We start from the raw sequence: 22,971 nt of genomic DNA on the forward strand, positions 1-22,971 counted from the left end.
ATTATTTTTTATTTTTATAGAATTTTAGAATTTGTTTGGTTAATTTTGTTTGCATTTAGTTGCTTATTTAATATTCAAAATTATGAAAAATACCAAAAATGTATAAAATATTCATTGCATAGAATCTTAGATTTAATTGCATATTAGGATATAATTACATGAGTTAATTACATTATTAAACAAAAATCACATAAATGGTAGTTTTTACATATTTAGCCTTTAGTTTTAAAATTAGTATTTTTTTTTTCTTTCATTAGTTTTAAGTTAATGAATTATTTTAATGTTATAAATATATAATCAATTCAATTCTACAAATTAGATTGTTTTAGAACTTAACTTAGGTTTTAATTAATTTTATTAGGATTTAAAAAATTCAAGAAAAAGAAAAAAATGTGAAAGGCTGTGTTTATTTTCGAAATGGGCTAAAACCTTAGCGTTGGCCCAATTTTTCTTAAAACCCAACTCACCCCAAGCCCAATCTGTTCCAGCCTTCACTTAACCCAAAACGGCGTCGTTTTAGTAATGCTAATCCCAGCCGTTCAACATATCTCATCCAACAGTTCACAACTCCCCTCTCTAATCCCTTATATATGTGGGAGACCCCCCCCCCCAAACCCCTCAGACCCCTCTCACTTCTCCATCTCTCTCACTCAACGAAACCCTAGCCGCCCCCAAATCCATCACTCCCACCGGCCGGCGGTCACCGTCCAAATAGCCCCAAATCTTCACCCTATAATCCCCACACTTCCCTAATCCCAAATCCCTTACCGGTTTCCCCAAATAATCATCCAAACTCCCTAAATTCCAAATCTAAGAAGTCAAGAAAACCTAGTTATTTTTCTTTTTCGATTCTTTCCAAACTCGGGTTTGTCTTTCGTTATTACCTGCCTCAATCGACTACCTTCAGAGTCGAAGGGTGATTTCATGTCATTGATTGGTCACTTTCGCTTGATTGGCCTCAGACCCTTTCTTCTCCGTTCAAAACCTCAATGGCTCAAGGTAGTAGCCCCATAGCTTTGAGGTATCGCTTGGTATTCGACTCCTCGGCCAAGATATGGTCGTTATCGTTACAGACATCCATTGTTTCTGTCTTTCGAGCATGAACCAGTGCTCGTGTGACGATATCGACCCCTGCTCAGATTGTTTGAAGCTAGTGGTGATGTCGTTAATGGGTAATACATCCTTCCGTTCTTTCATGGTCATTTGACTTAAGTGTATGATTTACTCACAGGCTGGTGTTTTGGTTGTTTCACATGATATAGCTTAGTTTTAGGTTAATTATAGCATATTTTAGCTTAGTTTCATTTGTACTTAGTTGATTTTGCTAAAATTGTCATTTGAAATGCTTGCTTAATGATGCATCAGTAATGGACTATTAGCATATCTTTTCATATGTTTAGCATGTTTAGATTAGGCAGGATTTAAATTTATTTAATTCTGTGTTAGGTTGCATAACAGTTAGTAATTTGCAAGAATTGGGGGACTAAAAGGTATACCAAAATCAGAGAATCTTAGGTGTTTGGGCAAGAAGTTTCTAGAAGGGACTTAAGTGCAATAAAACAAAAGAACTAGGGATAGTTTTAGAATTAAAAGATGCTAAAAAACCAGAAAGGGGAACAACTGTCAAAAGAAAATATCTAAAAAGGGACAGTTGTCCAATTCAGTTGTGAAAGATACTCTTTTCCCTGAAATTTAGGGATGGCATTCTGAGAATTATTCCCTTATCTTTAGGAGCACATGACAGATTTTTCACTCTATATAAAGGACCTCACTCACACATTTTTTGGGGGGATTGGACAAAAAGAAAGGGCACACACATAATTCACTGATTTGTTTCAATTTCTGCCCTCATTTCATACGAATTTCTCTTCCAAAAGGCAGTTTGGGACTTTATTTTAATATAAAAATGAAGATCTAGGATACACCTGAATCTCGGGTTGCTTTTCTATATTACTGGGATTTCCTGGATTTCTGGTTTTGAGGTTTAAGGTTGTTGTCCATTGTTTTCTGCGGCTATCTTCTTGCTGCTGCTTTCTTCCCAGTTTTCAGAGACTTATTTTCTTTCTTCTCTTTCTTTGCTACTGTTAAGGTATGTGCTTGATAGTTTCAAATAATGTAATTGTTATTTGAATATCACATTATTTTGAAATTTATGTTGTTTTTTAGTTATGTGTATGTTGGATGTTCCTCTGTGTCTGATTGCAAATTTGAGTTTACATTGAAGAAAAAATGATTGCATAAATATTCATACATGTTGGTAACCTTAGTGATAAAACAATTATCAGTTCTGTACTCTGATTTATGACTGCTGAGGTTTGGTTTGCTGTTGTTAGATTCATATCATGTGAAGTTCTGGAAATTTTCTGTTAGATGTTGGCTTAAGAAGTGAGACATCAGAAGTGTTGGAGATGAGTTTGGAAATCTGACCAGTGCTTGGCCTGATTTTAAAAGTTTTATCAAGTGAAAGTGGCCATCTATTGTAATTATTGAATCCCAGTTAGTATATTTACTAATATGGTTCTTGATACAAAGTTGTAATAACTCATGTCCATTATCAGTGAATGTAGTTATATAGATTCAGTAGATTGATAGTAAATGTTCAAGAAACACATATTATGGAATGTCATCGTATAGCAGTTTAGCACGAGTCCCTCTTGCTCGAAATAGCTTCATCATTCGTAGTTTATTAACAATAGGAGACATGAATGCTAGTTTGAGAATGATATTGTATAAGTGATTCAATTGGAGCTGGTGTTAAACTCGTTTGAAATACTTTTCGTCTGTGTGACTAGTTATGGGCATAACTGGCCTTTGTCTAAGGTTGTAATTAATTGGACTCTATGGCTACAAGGTCCAGGCTTCAAGAGGAAGCCAGAAAGTGGAGGCCTAATATGATTGGGCTTCACATGAAAGCCCATCTGGACATCATTCATTTTTGCAGTATTTTGCTTACTGGTTAAGTGGCAAACCTTGTTATATATAAAGCTTAATGCTATGATTTTTAAGTTTAGCCCATGTTTTGCTCATAACCAACCTGCATACAGCCATTCAATGACTGAAATAATATCAAATTAATCTAATAGAATAACCAATCATACGCTAGTCAACCCCATCACTTAATGAAAGAAAAACTCATATAGGAATCCATGTGATGAACTTTATCATATTAGAAGCTTATTCCAAGACTGTTTTGCTTCATATTTCGCTAATTTCCACATTTGTAAACTCTTGGCCTTGCGATCATCTTAAACTGGTTTTCGGACAAACAATCTTCGAATATTTTAGTTTGCTTTAGGCATGCATTTAATCTACTATCGTAATTGTGTACACGTTCGCGTGATATGATTACGATTCCTAAAATAAATCAAAGTACGCGTTCGCGCAACTTTGGCCAACAATCTTAATATTAATAAAGCGGGAATAATTATGTACACATACACATGACATGATTTTAGCGCACCGAATAAAACGGATTCACACTCATGTGATCCGTTTCAAAGATAAATCCATAAGCGACATATCTAAAATCGGTAAAAGGTAAAATGCATATTAGGTTTTAAAATACGTAATTAAATAATTTAATTAAGCCAGGTGTAATTAAAGAGACCGTGCTAAAATCACGGAATCTGGGAGTGCCTAACACCTTCTCCCGGGTTAACAGAATTCCTTACTCGATCTTCTGGTTTTCGCAGACTTTAAACAGAGTCAAATTTCCTCGATTTGGGATTTAAAATAAATCGGTGACTTGGGACACAAAAAATTATCCCAAGTGGCGACTCTGAAATCAATTTACTAATCCCATTTTGAATAATATCATTTTAATTGAAAAAACTCTCTATCCCCCTCGAAAAAAATGAGGTGTGACACCTCTAAGGACTGGGTCTTTAACAAATAGATGTCTTCAATGTTTTTCTACAGGGAGGTCTATATGAGGAAGTTTATATAGACTTACCTCAAGGATTCCAAAGACAGGGGGAGAAAAAGGTTTGTAGGTTGTGGAAGTCCTTGTATGGTCTTAAATAGGCCTCAAGACAATGGAACCTAAAACTTACAAAGGCTCTACTAGGTGTAGGCTTCAGTCAGAGTGTCTATGATAATTCCTTATTCACCAAAAGATCTGGGAATGACATTGTGGTCATCTTGATCTATGTACATGACCTATTGCTAACTGGAAGTAGCATAAAGGTCATTAATGAAGCCAAGTTAGTGTTATATCAACAATTTAAGATAAATGATATGGGGAAGCTCAGGTATTTCTTAGGGATTGAAGTCTTGAGGTCTCATCAGGGCATTTTGCTCAATCAGAAAAAGTACACTTTGGAGCTCATTTAAGAATTGGGGTTGAGTGGTGCAAGGTCTGCTCTTACACCTCTAGAATTCAATCAGAGGCTTACTTCAGTGGAGTTTGACAAGGCAATTAGCAGCAAAGAACTTGATCCCTTGGTAGATGTCACAGGCTATCAGAAGCTCATAGGGAAATCCCAATATCTTACAGTTACCAGGCCAGACATCAGCTATGAAATCCAAACTCTGAATCAATTTATGCAGGCCCCTAAGAAGTCTCATGTGGATGCAGTTATTCGCGTAGTGAGGTACCTCAAATATGCACCATGAATAGGAGTTATCATGAGGAAAGGACCAACTGAAACTTTAGTTGGTTTTTGTGATTCAGATTGGGCAGCTTGCCCAGTGAGCAGAAAGTCTGTTAATGGATATATTGTTAAATTTGGTGATTCCTTGATATCATGAAAATCAAAGAAATAACACACAGTCTCTCGTATAAGTGCTGAAACATAATACAAAAGCATGGCTTCAGAAGTAGGTGAGATAGTTTAGTTGCGAGGCCAATTTGCTGAACTAGGGACTCCCATTCACCAACCAGTCACATTGTTTTCAGACTGTAAAGCAGCTATGCAAATAGTTGCTAATTTCATTTTTCATGAGCATACAAAACATATCAAAATTGATTACCACTTCATCCAGGAGAAACTCAAATAAGGAATCATGCAGACACAATATGTCTCTACCAAGCATTAGTTGGTTGATCTACTCACAAAGGGATTGGCCTCACCTCAGCATCATTTTCTACTTGGCAAGGTGGGCGTGTTAAATATTTTACACTCTCCAGCTTGAGAGGGAGTATTGGCATATATAGAGTGTTAGTTAGTTAGTTAGGTATGAGGGCTATAATGTACATATTAGAAGTTAGAGTGTGTTATTATTATTTTAGAAAGTTAGTACCTAACTAACAAGGAGTTGTATATAGTCGGTTGTTTATGCCACAATTAATCAGTTGAGCAATTTTTCAATCTCTGATTCTTCTCCACATGATCATCTTCGATCAAGTGGGTTCAAAAAAGGTTTATATCAATATTTTACATAATTAACCTATATAAAATACCAAAAGTTTTCGAAGAACCGGGTTCATATGAACCTTCTTGACTCTACATGGGGTCCGCCCCTAGCTGAAGCTAAAAAAGTAAACTTTAACACGTTAAGTCAGACACTAAAGAGAATTATACTAAAAATGTATAATATTTTAATACAGTTTAGTCAAGTGACCTACATTAATCTACTAATATAAAGGAGAAGAAAAACTACATTGTGGATGTTATTGTGTTTTTAGGTGAATGCTTAATTTATAGAGGTGCATAATCTTTTCCTCTAAAAAAGAAATTTGTCCAACATGGAAGAAATCTATATTTTCCTTTAAGGAAAAGTAAAAATCAATTATGGTGAACTATTTTCATTTCCTTCAAAAAAGTAAAATCCAAATATAAGGCAAACTCTAACGGATGTTTCACAATTTCTCTTTCTTATGAGGAAATAACGAAACACCCTTCTCAAAACAAAATAAAACTAGACTTCAAGACACAAATATAATGTCCATTAGAGAACTGAAAAACGAATGCCCGTAATAGAAATAAGAAAAGAGTCATAGACTATAAAAGGTGCTATTTCCTGGGCTTGGTACCCACGACTATATAATTAAGGGTGTCTTAAGTTTATTTTTACTAATAAATAATCCGGCGATGCAGACCAACTATTGAGCAAAAAAATTTCCAAGTAACAATTTATCAAATTGCTGGTACTTAATAAAACAGTACAAGGTGTAATAGCAAAACCCAGAAAAGTAATTTATCATTTACCTCGCAAAAGCAAGAATTTTGATTTACTGATTTATTTATTTATTATTTTTGTTTGCATTAGAGTCTGAACATAGATATCTAAGATAATTATTGTTGAAAAATAACTAGTTTAACCATGTCCAAATTCCAACATTTCAAGCAAAAGATTCAATTAAAGAAGTGAACTTAACCGTCAAGGGTTGTGGTGAGATGGATAGATTTTTGTCCTTAATTAGATGTCTTGGGTTCGAGCTATAGGAATAAAAAATGCTGACAGGGAACACTTTCCTTTTTAATGAGCCTTATACAACGCAAATTTGGATTAGCCGGGGAACCAATGCAGGTGCCGACCACTAGACAGAAAACCAAAAAAAATTGTGAACTTACAGACTTATTCTAATTTGAAGGGGAGTCTTGGAGCACGGTAAAGTTGTCTTTGTGTGACTTATAGGTCACGGATTCGATCCGTGGAATCCGCCGCTGATACTTGCATCAAAGTAGACTGGCTACATTACACCCCCTTAGAGTCTGGCCCTTCTCCGAACCCTATATAAATACGGGATGCTACGTGCACTGGCATACCCTTTTGACTTACTCTAATTTGTAAAAGGAAAAAAGGCGATATAACTTAAAACTATTGATTACAAATTGAAGGCTGGAATGGAAAAAACACAATTATGATTAGAACTTGGTAACTTTTGAAGAAGAAAGAAGTCTCCAGTTCATCTTGTACTCATTCAGTTTCCTAATTGGAAGTTCATAATCTTTAACTCCACTTGGTCATTTATTCACAAAGGAAAAGAAAATTCATACATCAACTTCACAGTCTGGAGAACCAAGCAAAGGTACTTGACCCACAAAACCCTTCTTGTACCCTACCAACATATCACACTTGACATAAATTCCATAATGTCTAGTCCTTACAAATGCAGCTTTATATCTCAATTTACCCATAAACACTAGTCTCAAAGCCACCATCCCATACGTTTCATCCACCACCAACCCATTTGCAACTTCCACCGATACCGGCACCGACACGCCTCCGATCACCGGCGACAAGGGCACCGTGCTTTTTGTATCCTGAAATTAAGGATATCAAATTTAGCCGATAAAAATATTACTCATCTATCTTGTGCAAGTTGACGAGTTAGATTGGACATATAATATGTAGAAATGACACTAGATAACAACTCTAAAGAGATGCTATTTAGGAATTAGCTAATGTGTCATGAATTTCAGCTTTCAGTTTAACTTTTCAGGACATAAATATCTCAAATTATACTAAAATTAAGATTTTTAGTTCAAATTTTCAGCACAAAATAAGTACTAGCTAATCTTAAAAAAACATCCCTAAGAATGATTGTTTGTGCACTTTCCCGACACATATTCATTAGCGGGTCAACTTAGACATAGCCCAAGTTAACCATCTGAAAGCTTGGATCAATTTGTACAGTCACGTCGCCCGAATTAGCCCATTAAAAGAACGTATCCAAATGTAAAAATACAAAAAAAAATTGGGTTTTGTTGATTATATGAAGTTCTGATAATATTAAAAAATGTTAATTTGCTTGGTAATTAAAGTCCCTAAAAGGAAAAAAGAAAACAAAGAAAAATAATTTTGAATTGATCACACATTGGTTAGCTCAAACTGACCCGTTCATTTTGACCCAAAGAAATTCGGGACAAGTTATGACCCGACTTACTTATTAATTCGACCTGTTTTAACTCATCTAAATTTAGCACAACCCGACCATTTCATAACCTTTCTTACCTGAAATAAAGGTGGCAGCATCACTGGAGGTGTAATTGCTTGACCCTTGTAAGAAACAAGAGCTGAAATTTGGTCATAAAACAAGCTGACTCTCCTGTTTGGATTTCTTACTAACACTGTGAATTGCATGGTAGTGAACATATAAGGAAGGGATGTGATGTTTAATTGGTAAATTGCAGCATTTACTAGAGTGAAATTTGGCTTGTGAGGTCGATAAATTAGCCACCCTATGAGCAAAGTGAGACCAGCTAATATGAGGAAAATTAGTAGAAAAGTGCACAAAGTTTTGGCAGGATTTTTAGATGATGATAATGGAGATGGTCTTTGAGTATAGCCACCTTCATTTTGACTCTTTTGTTGATCACTCATTTTTGGAATTTCTTCTAGCTAAATCTTGTACAAATTGGCTTAATTAGCTTTGCTTTTTTCTCCAAACTCCACCTTACAAGTAGCTATACTTTTCCGCTCGTATTGCTCCTTAAGTCAGTGTTGACCTGTTTAGATGTTAGTTCATAATATAAACATTGTAAGAGAAGAAAAGAAGGTATTATAAAATTAAGACTCACCTCAATATTTTACGTAAGCAATTTCTTGAACTTAAAATTGCTCAAAACTCCACCTTACTTATGACTATTTTTCTTAAGTCGATGTTGATCTGTATATAATTGAGATGTTAGAAGAAGAAAAATCCTATTATATAAGCACTAACTAAATAAGAGAAGAAAAGATGGTATTATAAAATTAAGACTCACCTCAATATTTCACATAATAAGCAATTTCTTGAACAATTTTAACCAAAACCAAGTAGCTTTAGCAAAGGAGAGAGTTAGGCACAGCTTTGAATTGTTAAGTGAGTGATAGTGGTGAGAGAACAATAAGAAAAAGGTGGAAAAAAAGAGAATCTAATGGGTCAAGTGGAAGACAAAGAAAGGAAAAGAGAAGAATTAGGTTCTCTCTTTGCTTAGTGATAAGAGAAGAGAAAGTTAGCTAGTTGTTTCAGTGCAATTCTTTTTGTTTTGTTTTTTTTACTTTAGCTTACGACTATTGATTACAAAGATTCTTGGCTAGCTGCCAACTAAATGTAAATTCTAAGTATGTAACCGCGGAGTTATATGGTGACACCTAGAAAATTGATTGGAGCTACTTTCGTCACCATTTTTTGTGTCCAGTTTTATAACAGTTGGTTTTGTTATGCTCCTTTTTTCTTTTTCTAATAATGTTTGAATGAGTTTAGGTAGGAATTGTTTTTAGAGTTGCCGTGGAACAATTGCGTTTGTGCTTTGGTCGTTTAGTTACCGGAATTAGGATATTAATTTCAGCATAAATTTTAAAATTATGTTTATTTAGTGTTTGATTATTGGTATTAGTTAAAATTAATATAAATTATATACCATATCTTGATATTTTCTATCCAACATAAGATGCAGGATTACAATCTCTGAATTGTACTACGAGGACATCCTTGTTCTTAATAAATACTCCCTCCGTTTCAATTTAGATAAGGTAGTTTGACTCGGTACGGAGTTTAAAGAAAAAAAGAAGACTTTTGAAACTTGTGGTCTTAAAAGCTTAAGGGGTAAAAGCTTTGTTGGGCCATGACATTTGTGTGGTTATAAAAACTTCTTATTAAGGGTAAGATGAGTAAAATGAATAGTTTAAAGTTCAATTATTTCCAAATTTAAAAATGTGTCATTTATTTTGGAATAGACTAAATAGGAAAGTACCTCATCTAATTTGAAACGGATGGAGTAGTATAACATGTAGAAGAAAAAAAGGAAATTACTCCTCTAATGAAATATGAATAACCCGTCCTCCTCTCTTTAAAAGAATGGGTGCTTCCGGTTCTGTTCGTACTTGAAACAATTTTGCCTTCTCCTTATTACTAGATCTCTAGAGTCAATATTTGTATATGAGAACTACTGAACTCAATCACTTAATGTCATTACTCTTCAGTTTTCTTCTGTTGAGGTCTATCATGCAGAGGTACTCAAATTGAATCAGTAATCGATTTATAGGTGTCATCGTAAACCTAATTGGTTATTAAATCAATAGTTCAAACACTCAAAGGTAGGGCGTTTCCCATTTTTATAGGAACTTTTACACCAAAAATAATAGTATCTCCAATTATAACCCCGCTAGGATATAAAATATATCTCTTCTCACCATCCTATAGTGTATAAGACAAATATATGCATTTTGATTAGGGTCGTATTCTATGGTTACGAATCTACCATACACAAAACATGAAAGAAATTAAAAAAGAATATATAATATTTGAAACCATAAGGAAAGTACAAATTACAAGTCCATGTGTCGTAGGAGTTATGAAATAATTGTCCTTTAATATTTTTCTGCTGCAAACTATTTACATAATACACAAGTCAATGAATACTTAAGTTCCCAGCGCAGTCAATGGCGTCAAACAAAACGGAACTATAGGAATAACAAACTACAAATACTTCCAAGAGTTTACCAAACAACAATTTCTCCTAAATGCAAAACAAATTTCATCCTACTAAGTATATAAACCCAAGAACTACACACAAAAGTTCAACATCTTGAGTTGCACTATTGTCAATCCCTTAATTCCCAAGCTTACAAGGACATACACACACAATACTACAAACCTGTATCTGCATGGCTATGCTACATTTGCCTAAGACATTAGTGAGAATGGCTATGCAAGACTAATTTTCGTTTTGCAGCTGACGAACAAACTGTCCTTTCACTCGAGGTCTCTGCTCTGCAAGTCTTTTCCTGCTTTGGTATCGAACCTGTGCAAAAATAATATCAGTATACTGAAAGACAAAAAGAAGATACTTAACTAAATGTTGGCCACTTCTGAATAATATTGTGGTATGTCCACAAATTTGATCACTCAAGTATATGGAAGGCCAAAAATTGATATTATCTGCTTTATTAGGAGAGAGAAAGTAAGGTGGTTTGCTTATTATAGTGCTTTACAACATGCAACAAGATATATAATATCTAGCCTTAACTTTAGCTAATAACTTTCCATCTGTTTCTGTTTCTGTCTCTCTTTCCTGAGCCGAGGGTCTTCCGGAAACGGCCTCTCTACCTTCTTCAGGTAGGGATAAGGTCTGCGTATATTCTACCCTCCCCAGACCCCACTAGTGGGATTACACTGGGTTGTTATTGTTGTTGTTGTTCTGTCTCTCTTAAGGGCAAATACTTAGCTAGCAAAAATGCCGCTAATTAAACAGAATATAGAGATGAATTCCTGAAGATGCACTTGTTTAAAGTTATTGCAACATATCTAATTAAGTTGAATAATGACACTAGCACAAAGGTTGTAGATACCTTTTTCTCAAAGCATCTATCTTTCCTTTTTAACCGAAACTTCACGAGTGCCGCTTCCCTTTGACTGGTGTTATGATTCTCTGCTCTTGTCCTATCATGAGGAAGGTTGTCATTGTAGTTCACACTCTCAGAAACAGGATCTGTCCCCGAACTTGCAACTGCTGGGGAACTTTCTATAGCTTCATTGGAAGTACTTCCGCAACGAGAGCTACTGTGCTTATTTGTTAAGCCACTTCCCAAATCACTAGATCCACAAATTGCAGAATCATTTCTTTCTTTCTCAGCTACTAACTTCTGGTTACCTGCTGCTTCCGCATTGTCCTCAGAGTGAACTGTAGTATCATCAAATGGCTGCTTGTCGTGCTCAAGATTTTGTACTTCGGAAGATGAATAAGTCAAAGAACTTGTTGGAAGTGGAGATTGTGATTTAGGACTCTGTACTTGTTGATAATCTGATTCTACTGGAATAAAGCGTAGTTGGTTGTCCGACGATATTGCAGCTTTACAATTTCCTGGTTGGCGCATAACCAGAGCTGTTGCGTTTTGCTCACTCTCGGTCAATGAAGCATCATGCTCCAAAGTAGAGGCACTAGAGCCTTCCTTGAATGGACCAGAATTGCTAGTCAATCCAGAGAAAAGATATTGTATTGTCTTCTTATTTTCATATCTGACATAAAAGAAAAACTTTAATGAATTCTCAGGAGTTGAATATGATTTGCAGAACAGATAATTTGTAGAAGTTGAATTCCAAAACGGGCCCATGAATATAAAGTAATAAAACCTACAATATTACTTCATATTTGAGGAATCCGCTTAGCAAAGAGGAAAATTCAACACTAGAATGTCAATAAACAGGAAGGCAAAACTTACTTAGCAAAGGCGGATACTTTTGAATGACTTATCATGTTCTGCTCTCTGGACCCGTCATCGTTTGAGCAACTGGGATTAAATGTTCTCAAAGAAAGTCCCAACCGGGAAGCGACATTTGATTTCTGTTTTCTTTCATCAGAATGGCTGTTATCAGCCAAGCAATTTTCAAATTTCCCAATCAAGTCAACTGCTTCAGTACAAGGTGCAGAATAGAGTTCATTCAACCGGCAATCAACTTCATCATCAGCACAAGCATTTTCACAAAGAGAGCCTTCCTCTGAACTAATAGCACCTGAGCTGTAAGGTCCAGTGCAAGAAGAAGTTCCTATTCCCGAGCTAGTCATGTTTTCTAGAGACGATTGTTTGTCAGTACAAAGCTTAGTCATATTCTTCTACAATTTGTGAAGAGACGAAAGGGAGTAGCTTTCCATACCTAATGGTTTACTTTTCGGCATAAATGATCTCTCAACCACTTCAACACATTCTTCATGACATTCATCATCGCACATATTTGAAGCATCTCTACATCTAATATCCTTAATGCCCTGCATATTTGCAGTACACACACTTTCAGATTCAAAGAAAGGCATTGATCTATATGTAATGCATCATATCATACATTTTGGAAATGATATTCGTTTTCAAACTTTTATGATGTAAAATAAACTATCCGCAGAAAATCTGATGGCACTTGACTGCTTGAAGTGCAACAAAAAATCAGCATTTTATCTATTTAGTCAACTTCTTTTGTTGGAAAAAAAAAATGAACTTTAACAAAATTAGCTTAAAGTTGGCGCAAAAGAATTACATATAGATCATCATGTTATGTCAAAATCTATTAAGTACAAGATGATGGTGCTCATATATCTCAGTTAAATGAGGTCATGAACACAGAAGATATCACTTACTTGTGCATCGCTAGATTTGTCATTTCCTCTTTGAATAGAAGCCAGATTGTCGCTAGAATAATTACTTGCTGCTTCGTTCTCAGACACAGCTACTTTCTGGTTTTCAACAATTTTATTTTGAGGACGGCTTCCAGCACTTTGCTGAGCATTCAAAGTGAAACAAAATAACTTCTTGTTAGATTCAGTTGGTTAAATTTGATAACCATTTTAAATATTTTCTTTTCTTTGTCGAGATTTAAACATACGGTTTTTCTTCTCCAAACATGCTGCCACAGGTTCCTCAGCTCATTTTTCCTAACAGGCTTCATAAGAAAGTCGGAAGCTCCTTTAACCATGCATTTCAAGACCGTGCTAATGGAATCCTTGGACGACATCACTGCATAAACAAGTAGGCAGATTAAGCACTCATAACTCCCTGTGAAATGAAACATTAAAATAAGAGCCGAGATCAAGAAAACATCACATACTTATAACAGGTATGTTTTTGCACATATCATGCTCCACGATTAAAGTAAGCAGTGCATATCCTGATATTGACGGCAGCTCAACCTCAGTCAATACAAGGTCTATGTTATGTGGCCTTTCCTTTAGTATATCCCATGCCTTCAAACCGTCGGGAACAGCAGCAACTGTTTGGTCAAAACAAATTATTATTTCTTTAGTTCCAAAAAACAAAGGGCAGAAGATCTGCAGATGCTATGTGCTAAAACATAGAGTTAATACGCGCCTCTCAGGAAACCAAATACATATCACAGAAAGATCCTGAAGAAACAAATAAATTGAGGGGTGGATGTCGGGTTGGTAAAATGTGATGGACTATGATACCAGTCGCTGAAATTCAAGGCAAGATGGAATTTTACAGAAACATTGCATCCTTTCCGTTTTATCTTAAGGGGTGGCGTGGTAAGGGGAAGCATCAGCGAATGCAGAAGCATAGAATAGGAAGAATGCATGGAGTTATAATACCACTAGAAATCTCCGGGTGCAGGATGAGCGTGATATTATATCCTCCATGCTATTACCTGGAGAAAAGAGGACAAGTAAACGAAAGGATTGTATTCTCAGTACTGATAACTGAAAGGCTCATGCTGAAAATGGTTTTATTCAGACGACAAACTATAGAAGGCACGGACAGGCTAAATGCCTAAACTAAATCCTAAGTATTCATTCCCGAAACAAAGAAATAAAGAAACCATTCTATTTCTTTCGGCTTAATATCAAAGACACAACATCATCGTCCTCGTCTTTGCTGATTCATCTGACAAAAAACATTTGGTAGAGGATCAAATAATCCAAACTAAAACTTAGGTAGCAAGTGCAATCCAAGACTTAGTAAATATTTTTTACTTAATTGTTTACTTATGTATATGAAGGGGAACCTTGGAGCAATGGTAAAGTTGTTTCCGTGTGACCTAGAGGTCACGGGTTCGAGCCGTGGAAGTAGTCACTAATGCTTGCATTAGGGTATATCACACCCCTTAAGGTGCGGCCCGGACCTTGCGTGAATGCGGGATGCTTTATGCACCGGGCTGCCCTGTTTACTTGTGTATATATTTTTGAAAACCTTTTTATATGAGGGACACAACATATAACTCAAACACCATCCTTAACCTGATTCAGAGTTCACAAGTGAACTTTTAAGGGTCTTCTTTTCCACTTACAGAACACTTACAAATCTTCAAAGAAGAACAACTATCAACACGCTTTAACTTACACCTTATTTTTCTTCAAATTTCTTTCTTTCTTTTTTTTTAATTTCACCCATAACTTAACATAAACTTCCAGTTTGACAATCAAAACTGAAAGTGACAATATCCTCCTCATTAAGTAAAATATAAAAACAATATTTTTCTACAAAGGTGGAAAATTTTCATTTTTCTTCAATACTTCAAACCATCTTCAAGAGATCTATTCAACACTTGAGAAAATAGATCAATAGAAAGAAGCATAAGGACTTTAATCAACTAAAACCCAGCAACATCTCCTAGCCAATTTCATTCAAGATTTAAATTAAGCAATAATATTAAAGGACTTAAGTTATATACACTAACAGTCGATCCTATTAAATAGAGTTAGATGCAATTACTTTTCAAGTGACATGAAGATATAAATACTTTTTACATCGTCAGTCAATCTAAAAGGTAGCCTAGTGCAAGAAGTATACGGCGTTTACGCAGCGTCCGCCCGCACCCCAAGCTTGGGTATGATACAGACAGCCTAATTACACGGCTCGAACCAGTGACCTCAAAATACTTAAAATCAATATTAAAACTGCAGAAAGAAGAGACAAAATGAAAGAATAAAGATGGCGAACCTCTGTAACTACATTTACGAAGAAGAGCAGCAATAATTTGACGAGTAGCATCATCAGCTTCTACCAATAAAACTCTAAGCACCATTTTCTTCAAACACTGACCATCTCCTCCTCCTTCACTCATCATCACTGCTTCACCCATTTTTCATAAACAGAAATATCTCACTTTAAAATTAGATTTCCAGAAAACAGATAATAATCCACTTCAAAACAACAGATCCTCTACAACTTTGTGTGTAAAGAATAAACGTACTAAAAACTGATAATCCTTTTTCTTTTCTTTATTTAAGTTTTGTTGAAGAAAAATATCTATGACTTGCCCGCTAAAACTAGTGGACAATATTCTTATGTCCGATCAAACATATCTCAAGTTGTTTTCTCTTAAGGAAATTTTCACTTGGATCCTTCAATTATTGATAAACTCTAATTGTGGTCCCTCTAATATCTAATTCTGCATATTTAATCTTCAGCTAATTAAAATGTGCACTTTTGATCCCTCAACTCGTAAATCATTATAAATTTAATGAATTACTTAATTATTAAATCATGTAATTTGTCATGTTTTATGGTAAATTTGTACAATTAAATTTTTTTATAACAGTCTCGTCTACTTTGATATTTTGTGTCTGCTATATTGAAGTGTTATTATAGAGAACATAATAACAAAAAAAATTGGTTCAAAAGAAACTTGGCGGTCATAGTGAAATACTGAAATATATGTTATAAACGATATTTTCTTATAGAGAGGTCTAACTGTATTATTTTTCGTATTTGAAGATAATATAGTTCTTAAAATAATTTATAAACAACATATTTCCTAGATAAAAGGACTAAAAATGCATATTATAATTAACTCAAAATTAAATATCATAAGGACAAAAATTATAATTTATTAATAATTGAGGGATCAAAAGAAAATTTATTCCTTTTTATCTAAAATCAGCTTTGGTTTTTAGCCGTGGAATTGGTGTAAATCTAAAGATGAGTAGTCATTGGTTTAGTGGTTGGCAAAAATTAGTCGGCTTTATTTTAGTCCACAAATTTGATTTTGCACCGAATCTTTCTTTTAAAATCGTGGTTTTCAAGGCTCCTCAAATTTTACGGTGGGACCCTATTAATGGAGATTTTTTTAAACTTTTTGGGACCAAACTAAAGGAGATATTTTGCTGGGCAATGGGCATTGCCACGTTTATGTGGGTACCACTACAAATTTCACTTGACCAGAAATAACTAATAAGGGTCCGAAATATTTTAACTTAGTAATTTGACCTTTTTTTTAATTTGTTTTAACTTATGAATATGTGATTGATAGTTAAACATGGTTTTAGTATAGTATTAAGGGTTCATCCATCCTTAAAAATCAACTAATTCAATTAAGTATTAGTTGAACTTTAAAATTGGTATAAGTCATTAATAGTGTAACAAAAAATGTAGTATATTTTTATATTATATTTGGGTATCATTTTTTTAATTTAATAAATTAAATATATAATATTCCCGTTAATATTTAATGTTCGTGATGTAATTTTTGAGTTCGGTTGAACCCGGTATTTTTAGTATAAACTTTGTATTTATTTAAAAATATATATTTAATATGCATAATTATTAATTAAAATTCAATAACTTAAGAATGTTAAAAATTAAGTCATGAATTTTAAATACGAGCGCTGCCTATGATAGTTGTCGTCCTTTAATTTCCTCAAGACTTATTCGTAAACCAAATGCATAGTAAATATTTAAGTGTTAAACTTCATTAAATCACGGAAGATGGATGCCCCACATAAACCGACCTCTAGGACTTTGTGAAAAGAATAATTAATACTATTAGGAGTACAAGATGTGTAATATTTTATAGTTTAGTTGAAGAAAATATCTACAACAATCACTAATAAAACTAGTGGATGATAATTGTTCTCCAACAAGCATATAATCAATCCTACGGCCTTGCCTTGCTTCACAAAAGTCATGTTTGGTTCCTAGCCATAGAAATTTGTAGTAGCATCTTAACACATGTAAAATCTAAAAGGAGAAACAACAACCCAACCCAAATATAATCTCATTAGTCGGGTCTGGGGAAGGTAGTGTATACGCATACTTTACCCCTACCCTGGGGTAGAGAAACTGTTTCCGATAGACCCTCGACTCCCTCCCTCCAAGAACTCGTCATCTTGCTCTTGGGGTGACTCGAACTCACAACATTTTGGTTAGAAGTGGGATTCACCAACCCACTCATGTCAAAGGAAGAGTATTGAAATTTTACAAAGGTGATCAATAGGTGGCCCGCTATTGAGCTGGCTAGTTTCTCATCACTCTTTTCCACCCCAAAAACTAGTAAATGTGTCGTTTAATGCCATTACTGATCAAGGGCTGTCTTGGGGCACCAAATTCCCGACATATGACTGGATTTGGTTAGAGAAATACATTTCTCTTTTGTAATATCTTGGGCTATTTCATTCATTTTTGTGTAAATATTTTGTGTACATGATCAAAGCTTATAAAGTATAAACTTTGGTGAGTCCATTTGCACAATAACTTTCTATCATCATATATTATGCTTTGGGCTTCATTGAGTTCACTCTCACTTAAGCCCAGTAATTCCGCTCTGGGCTTCTTCGCTCTTAGTTCAGCCCATCAGGTAGCAAACTTTCTTCTTCCAAGCTCACTCCTTAGCATGTTGAGCCTACTCTTTCCTCTTACGGGTCGTTTGGTACGCGGGCTAAATTATCATAGGATTATATAATTTATCCCTGGACTAATTTATCCCCCATGAAAGGTGGGATAATATAATCTCAAGTTTGATGGAATATGATGGAATAAGGTGGGATATCCTGTATTAGGACTGAGATTAAAATTATACCATAATAAATTTATACCGTCAACCAAACGTTATATAAATTTAATATAATTTAATTTCATAATCTTATCCCGCATACCAAACGACCTCTTAGTTTCATGCTACTTTTCAGCATGTTGAGCTTGGTCTCTGTATATTAAGACCACTCTTCAATCTCTCTCAAAAAAAAAAAACAGACATCCAGTCCACGTGTAAACTTATGAATTGAATTATAGACATAGGTGAATTCAAGATTTAAACTCTATGAGTTTAATCGTTAATTTTCTCAGTATTGAGCTCATTGTATTTTTAAAATTATGGGCTCATATATACTATTTATTCTAATTTTAATAGATTTTTACACATAAATTTATGTTCCGTGTCAACAATTATGGGTTCAATTGAATTCGTCCGTATAATAATATATCCGCCTTTTGTTAGAGAAATATGCTTGTCCTCATCGGTTGTGAAGATCTCACTTAGTGTTTGACCAAACTTTTAAAAAGTATTTCTAAGTGTATTTTTTTTAAAAGTATTTTAAAAAAATATTACTTTTCAAAATTTTTGATAAATAATGAAAATGCAATCCACCACATCTCTTCCAAAAGATCGAAGAGAATATTAGACCAAATAAAAGTCGTGTGTGTCAACCAACATGTGGAGCATGGCTTACAGTCATTATTTGCAATTATTACTTGATGCTAAATATCATATTATTATCCCTAGTTTTTTTTTATTCGGTTAGTGCGTTGTCTTAGGCTTTTGGCTCTGCAACTTGTGACTCCAAATGGAGAATAACCTAACACCGTTTTCACTGTTTACTTTATACATTAATTATATATAGTTATACATATATTATATGTAAATTATACATATATTATATATTTACAAGCTAATTTTAATTTTAATAATTAAATGAATTGCTATTTAGGTTAATTCTTCGTCTAATTTTCACTTTAATTAGGGAAACGATGTGCAGTTATTAATTTTCACTTTAGTTAGGGAAATGATGTGCAGTTATATCCAATAATGCAATTCTGCCCGTGACTCTACTTCGTTAACTTTTGGGTAAAATTGTTGTCTTTTAATATTGGCTATACTACAACTACATAAACTTTAATGGATTAGACCATTAGATTAAACAATCCCATTTTTTTATTTCTTTCTTCGAGGAAAGTAACTTACCGAAAGGAAGATAATATCTTCAGTGCTAAATGTTAATCATTATGGTAAGTTGATTTTGTTTTTTAATATTTAACGTTTTCAAAATATGTTTCAATTTTATCTTTAGTATTCCGATCAGTGCAATGTGAATTAAATCAGAAGTTTAAGGATAGATAAAGAGTAGTTTATACTAATACTGTTATTTTAAAATTATTAAAAACATATCTTTTCAATTGAATGTCCAAAATCTTTTTAAAAAAATAATATGAATAGAAGCAAGGTAGTGGCAAAATGAACAAAAAAGGTAATTCAACAAAAAGGAAAAAACAATTTTACTTGCATCTTCATTTGTACGAGCAAATGAACACACAATATGTATCTTGTATATAATAATTTATCACTTAAATAGTGATAAGTAATATATTTTTTAATTTAATGTTAGACTATAATAACTAATTAATTTAATGTAGGCCAGTAAGTATTTTTCTACCTCCAACCCTCAAAGGACCTAATTTCTGTTTGCCTGTTTGTTAGCTTGTAGCCAATTTCGTCAAGCTTTTTTAGCCAAAAGTGTTGCTCTTCAGCCAAAAGTAGCTTTTTCAAGAGTTAAGGTCTTAGGCTAAGTTTTTAGAAGAAAAAATATTTTTTGCATAGAAGCAGAAGTTATTTTGAAAGATTGAAAAGTAGTTTCTCTCCGAAAATACTTTTTTGAAAAGTACTTTTGAGAAAATATATCTATAGTCTGGTCATCTTTTATGTTCTGTTGATTTATCACCTTTTAACAGTAAAAATATCTATGCAAAATGTTATTGCTTTCTAACTTCTACTGGCAACTCTTACATAAAATCCTATATTTGATACGAATTCTTTTGTAGCTTATTTGGCGACAAACTATTAAATTCATCGCTAATCCGTTGTTATTTAGCTACGGAATATGACTTGTCGCTAAAATTCGTCGTTAAACTTTTTTTCTTTTTTTTTTGTAGTGAACGTTTTAAAAAATTATCAAAAATTAATCGTACCATACCGGTATCAAAGAGAAACCAAGATGAATGAGACTATTTGAAATTTTTTATTTTAGTTATATACAATAAAGTAACTAAAAAACTAATATAATATTAATTTTATAAAATAATCAGTCGAATCGAACAATTGATACCCTTAAACTTCTGTTTGCTTGTTTGCTAGCTTATAGCCTATTGGGCTAAACTGAAAAAATCAGCTTATTTTGAGAAGTAAATTTTTTTAATTTTTTTTTTCAAAAGTACTTTTAGTGAGAAGCAGTTTGTGTTTGGCTAATTAATTTGAAAAGCATTTTTAAACAGCAATTAATATTTGACCAAATTTTTAAAAAGTACTTCTAAGTATATTTTTCTCAAAAGTATTTCTAAAGAAAGAAGCTATTTTTTCTGTTTATTCAAAATTGCTTCTGCTTCTACTCAAAATCACTTTTTTCATTTTTTTTTTTTTCTAAAAGCTTCGTCAAACACTTAACTTTTAAAACAAACCATTTTTTTTTTTAGAAAAAGGAATTTTTTAAACTTGAAGAAGTCTTACTCTCCCAAGAAATGACATGCAAAAGAGGTGGCGGATGGGCGCCACCACTATAAACGGGAATGACACATAAACCAAAGAAATGAGACACATTGATTACGACAGTTGACCAAAGGATCTCTCACATAAGCCATGATCTTGATTGCTCTATCACAATCTCTACGATATTAAGATGAATCAACACTTTTTGAATAATTAAGCACCGAATCCGATTATATTTGAACCGTTTCTTTCATTTTATCACAGTAATAATAAAGTTAGATCTTTTTGTATCATCTATTACCTAATCAAACAAAAACATCTCTAAATTACTCCTATTAAATTGCTCATTATTAAGGTAAATCTTAACGGTAGAATCATTAAGCTAAGATTAAGGGGATTATCTTTTTTGTAACGGGGAAAAACCAATAAAAATTATTTGACATAATTACACCTATAGTTTGTCTCTTTAGCCAGCAGAAGCTGGTCCTACCACTTTATACAACTTATATATAGCAAAACACTACACGCATAATGTAAGAATCTGCCACTATGAAGGAAAGGATACTTCATATTTCATACTTGTAATCTTTCGGATTGACTATTAATGCCAGCATTAGATACATTTCCTGTGTATTCCAAATTCAGAAAAAAGAAAAGAACCCCTTCACTCTCAAGAAACTTCCCACCGACGCGACATCCCTATTCCTATCTATAAAAAACCTTGTCATTCCTTTTCAATACATATTTTTTTTTGGACAACAAAGCTAGGTCCAATATTTGCGCGTACGAGCTAGTCATCAACAGACGGACATCCTTCCTTGAGGAAGGCCCCTGTCGTAGCAATTTAACCGAGAGTGTATAGTTAAAATTGCATATCTTGTTGAGCTCATATATAATACATCTCGTCTATTCCATCTGGTACTTATTATATATGTATTAAGTAAAAGTGATGCTTAGATCAATTTTTAAGCATCTCGACAGTTTTGTATGATATGTCTTGCATTAGCACATGTACTGAATAACGTTGTTCATCGGAGTTCATGCATATCTCCAATTGTCCTAATTTGTATGCTAATTAGGTACTTGAGATGGGAAATTGTGTGTTCAAAGGGTTTGGTTTTAGAGAAGTTGATCAAGAAGAAGAAGAAAAGAAGATGATAAAAGTGGTCACATCCAATGGTGGAATCATGGAGTTATATGCACCCATAACAGCCAACTGTATCACCAATGAATTCCCAGGCCATGCCATATATCGTAGCCATGACATGTTCTCTCCACCACTTTTTCACAATGAAGAACTTCAAGCTGGTGAATCATACTATCTCCTCCCTCTATTAAACCATTATAATACTAAATCCAAAGAAGAAGAAGAAGAAAAAAAAAGTGACAATATTATTACTACTTGTAATGGTAGTAATAGTGGTAATTTATTACCTCAGGCAACACCTTATAGGATGTCATGTGATAATCAGAAGGTGCTAAAGAGATCATCAGAAGCTGAGATATTTCCTACGTACAATAGTACTGGAGTGTGGAAGGTGAAATTACTAATAAGCCCTCAACAATTGTCTGAAATTTTGTCACATGAGGCACGTACAGAGGCACTAATAGAGAGTGTTAGGACTGTAGCCAAGTGTGGTTCTGGGGCTTCTACGATGAATACGCCTGCTTCTTATTCAGATAAATGGAGCTTTTCTAGTCCGGGACAGGTTTAAAGTGTCATATATATTGTGTTCACGTGAATCCAGTAATCTCAAGAATAACCCGTCTTTAGCAGTATAATAATAGGAAGGCAGCTAACCCCATTTGGATCTTCCTTTGGGGTATTGTTATTTAATTTCTTTGCTAATAAATTTATATAACTTGTGCAAATTAAGTAGTGATGACGTACACTAACTAGCAATAGCACCAACGCCTTCATGTTCTGCTAATAGTTTTAGATGCAAAACTTTGTTTAATTTTTACATGTATTATTCAATGTAGGGCAGTGAATGCGGGGTGTAGTTTGGAGTGTGATCATTTCCCATACCATACGTGAATGCGAAATATCTTGTGCACCAAATTGTCCTTTAGTTGGTGCAATGCAATCTTTATAACTAGTTAGTATGATTAATTTTGCTAAAGAT

General features: G+C 33.9%; 3 protein-coding genes across 4 annotated transcripts; 1 reads left to right on the forward strand and 2 right to left on the reverse strand.

Moving 5' to 3' along the window:
* Positions 1 to 6,394: 6,394 nt before the first annotated feature.
* On the reverse strand, positions 6,395 to 8,912 carry LOC107806934 (NDR1/HIN1-like protein 1). Its single transcript, XM_016631208.2, has 4 exons — positions 8,652 to 8,912; positions 8,466 to 8,554; positions 7,900 to 8,393; positions 6,395 to 7,208 (listed from the first exon to the last, which is right to left on the reverse strand). The coding sequence occupies exons 3-4, from the start codon at positions 8,266 to 8,268 to the stop codon at positions 6,936 to 6,938; spliced, it is 642 nt and encodes a 213-aa protein (XP_016486694.1). The 5' UTR covers positions 8,269 to 8,393; positions 8,466 to 8,554; positions 8,652 to 8,912; the 3' UTR covers positions 6,395 to 6,935.
* Positions 8,913 to 10,221: 1,309 nt separating this feature from the next.
* Positions 10,222 to 15,665, reverse strand: LOC107806932 (two-component response regulator-like APRR9). Of its 2 annotated transcripts, XM_016631207.2 has the most exons (9): positions 15,313 to 15,566; positions 13,965 to 14,020; positions 13,466 to 13,627; positions 13,244 to 13,374; positions 12,999 to 13,139; positions 12,524 to 12,635; positions 12,091 to 12,439; positions 11,221 to 11,887; positions 10,222 to 10,673 (listed from the first exon to the last, which is right to left on the reverse strand). In XM_016631207.2, the coding sequence occupies exons 3-9, from the start codon at positions 13,488 to 13,490 to the stop codon at positions 10,587 to 10,589; spliced, it is 1,512 nt and encodes a 503-aa protein (XP_016486693.1). In that variant the 5' UTR covers positions 13,491 to 13,627; positions 13,965 to 14,020; positions 15,313 to 15,566; the 3' UTR covers positions 10,222 to 10,586. The 2 variants fall into 2 exon arrangements, with proteins under 2 accessions (XP_016486693.1, XP_016486691.1); XM_016631205.2 differs by lacking the exon at positions 13,965 to 14,020 and having other exon boundaries at positions 15,313 to 15,665.
* Positions 15,666 to 21,933: 6,268 nt separating this feature from the next.
* Positions 21,934 to 22,560, forward strand: LOC107806930 (uncharacterized). Its single transcript, XM_016631204.2, has one exon. The coding sequence runs from the start codon at positions 21,934 to 21,936 to the stop codon at positions 22,558 to 22,560; it is 627 nt and encodes a 208-aa protein (XP_016486690.1).
* Positions 22,561 to 22,971: the final 411 nt, after the last annotated feature.

This window comes from Nicotiana tabacum, chromosome 23, assembly GCF_000715075.1.
Source record: "Nicotiana tabacum cultivar K326 chromosome 23, ASM71507v2, whole genome shotgun sequence".
Lineage (NCBI taxonomy): Eukaryota > Viridiplantae > Streptophyta > Magnoliopsida > Solanales > Solanaceae > Nicotiana > Nicotiana tabacum.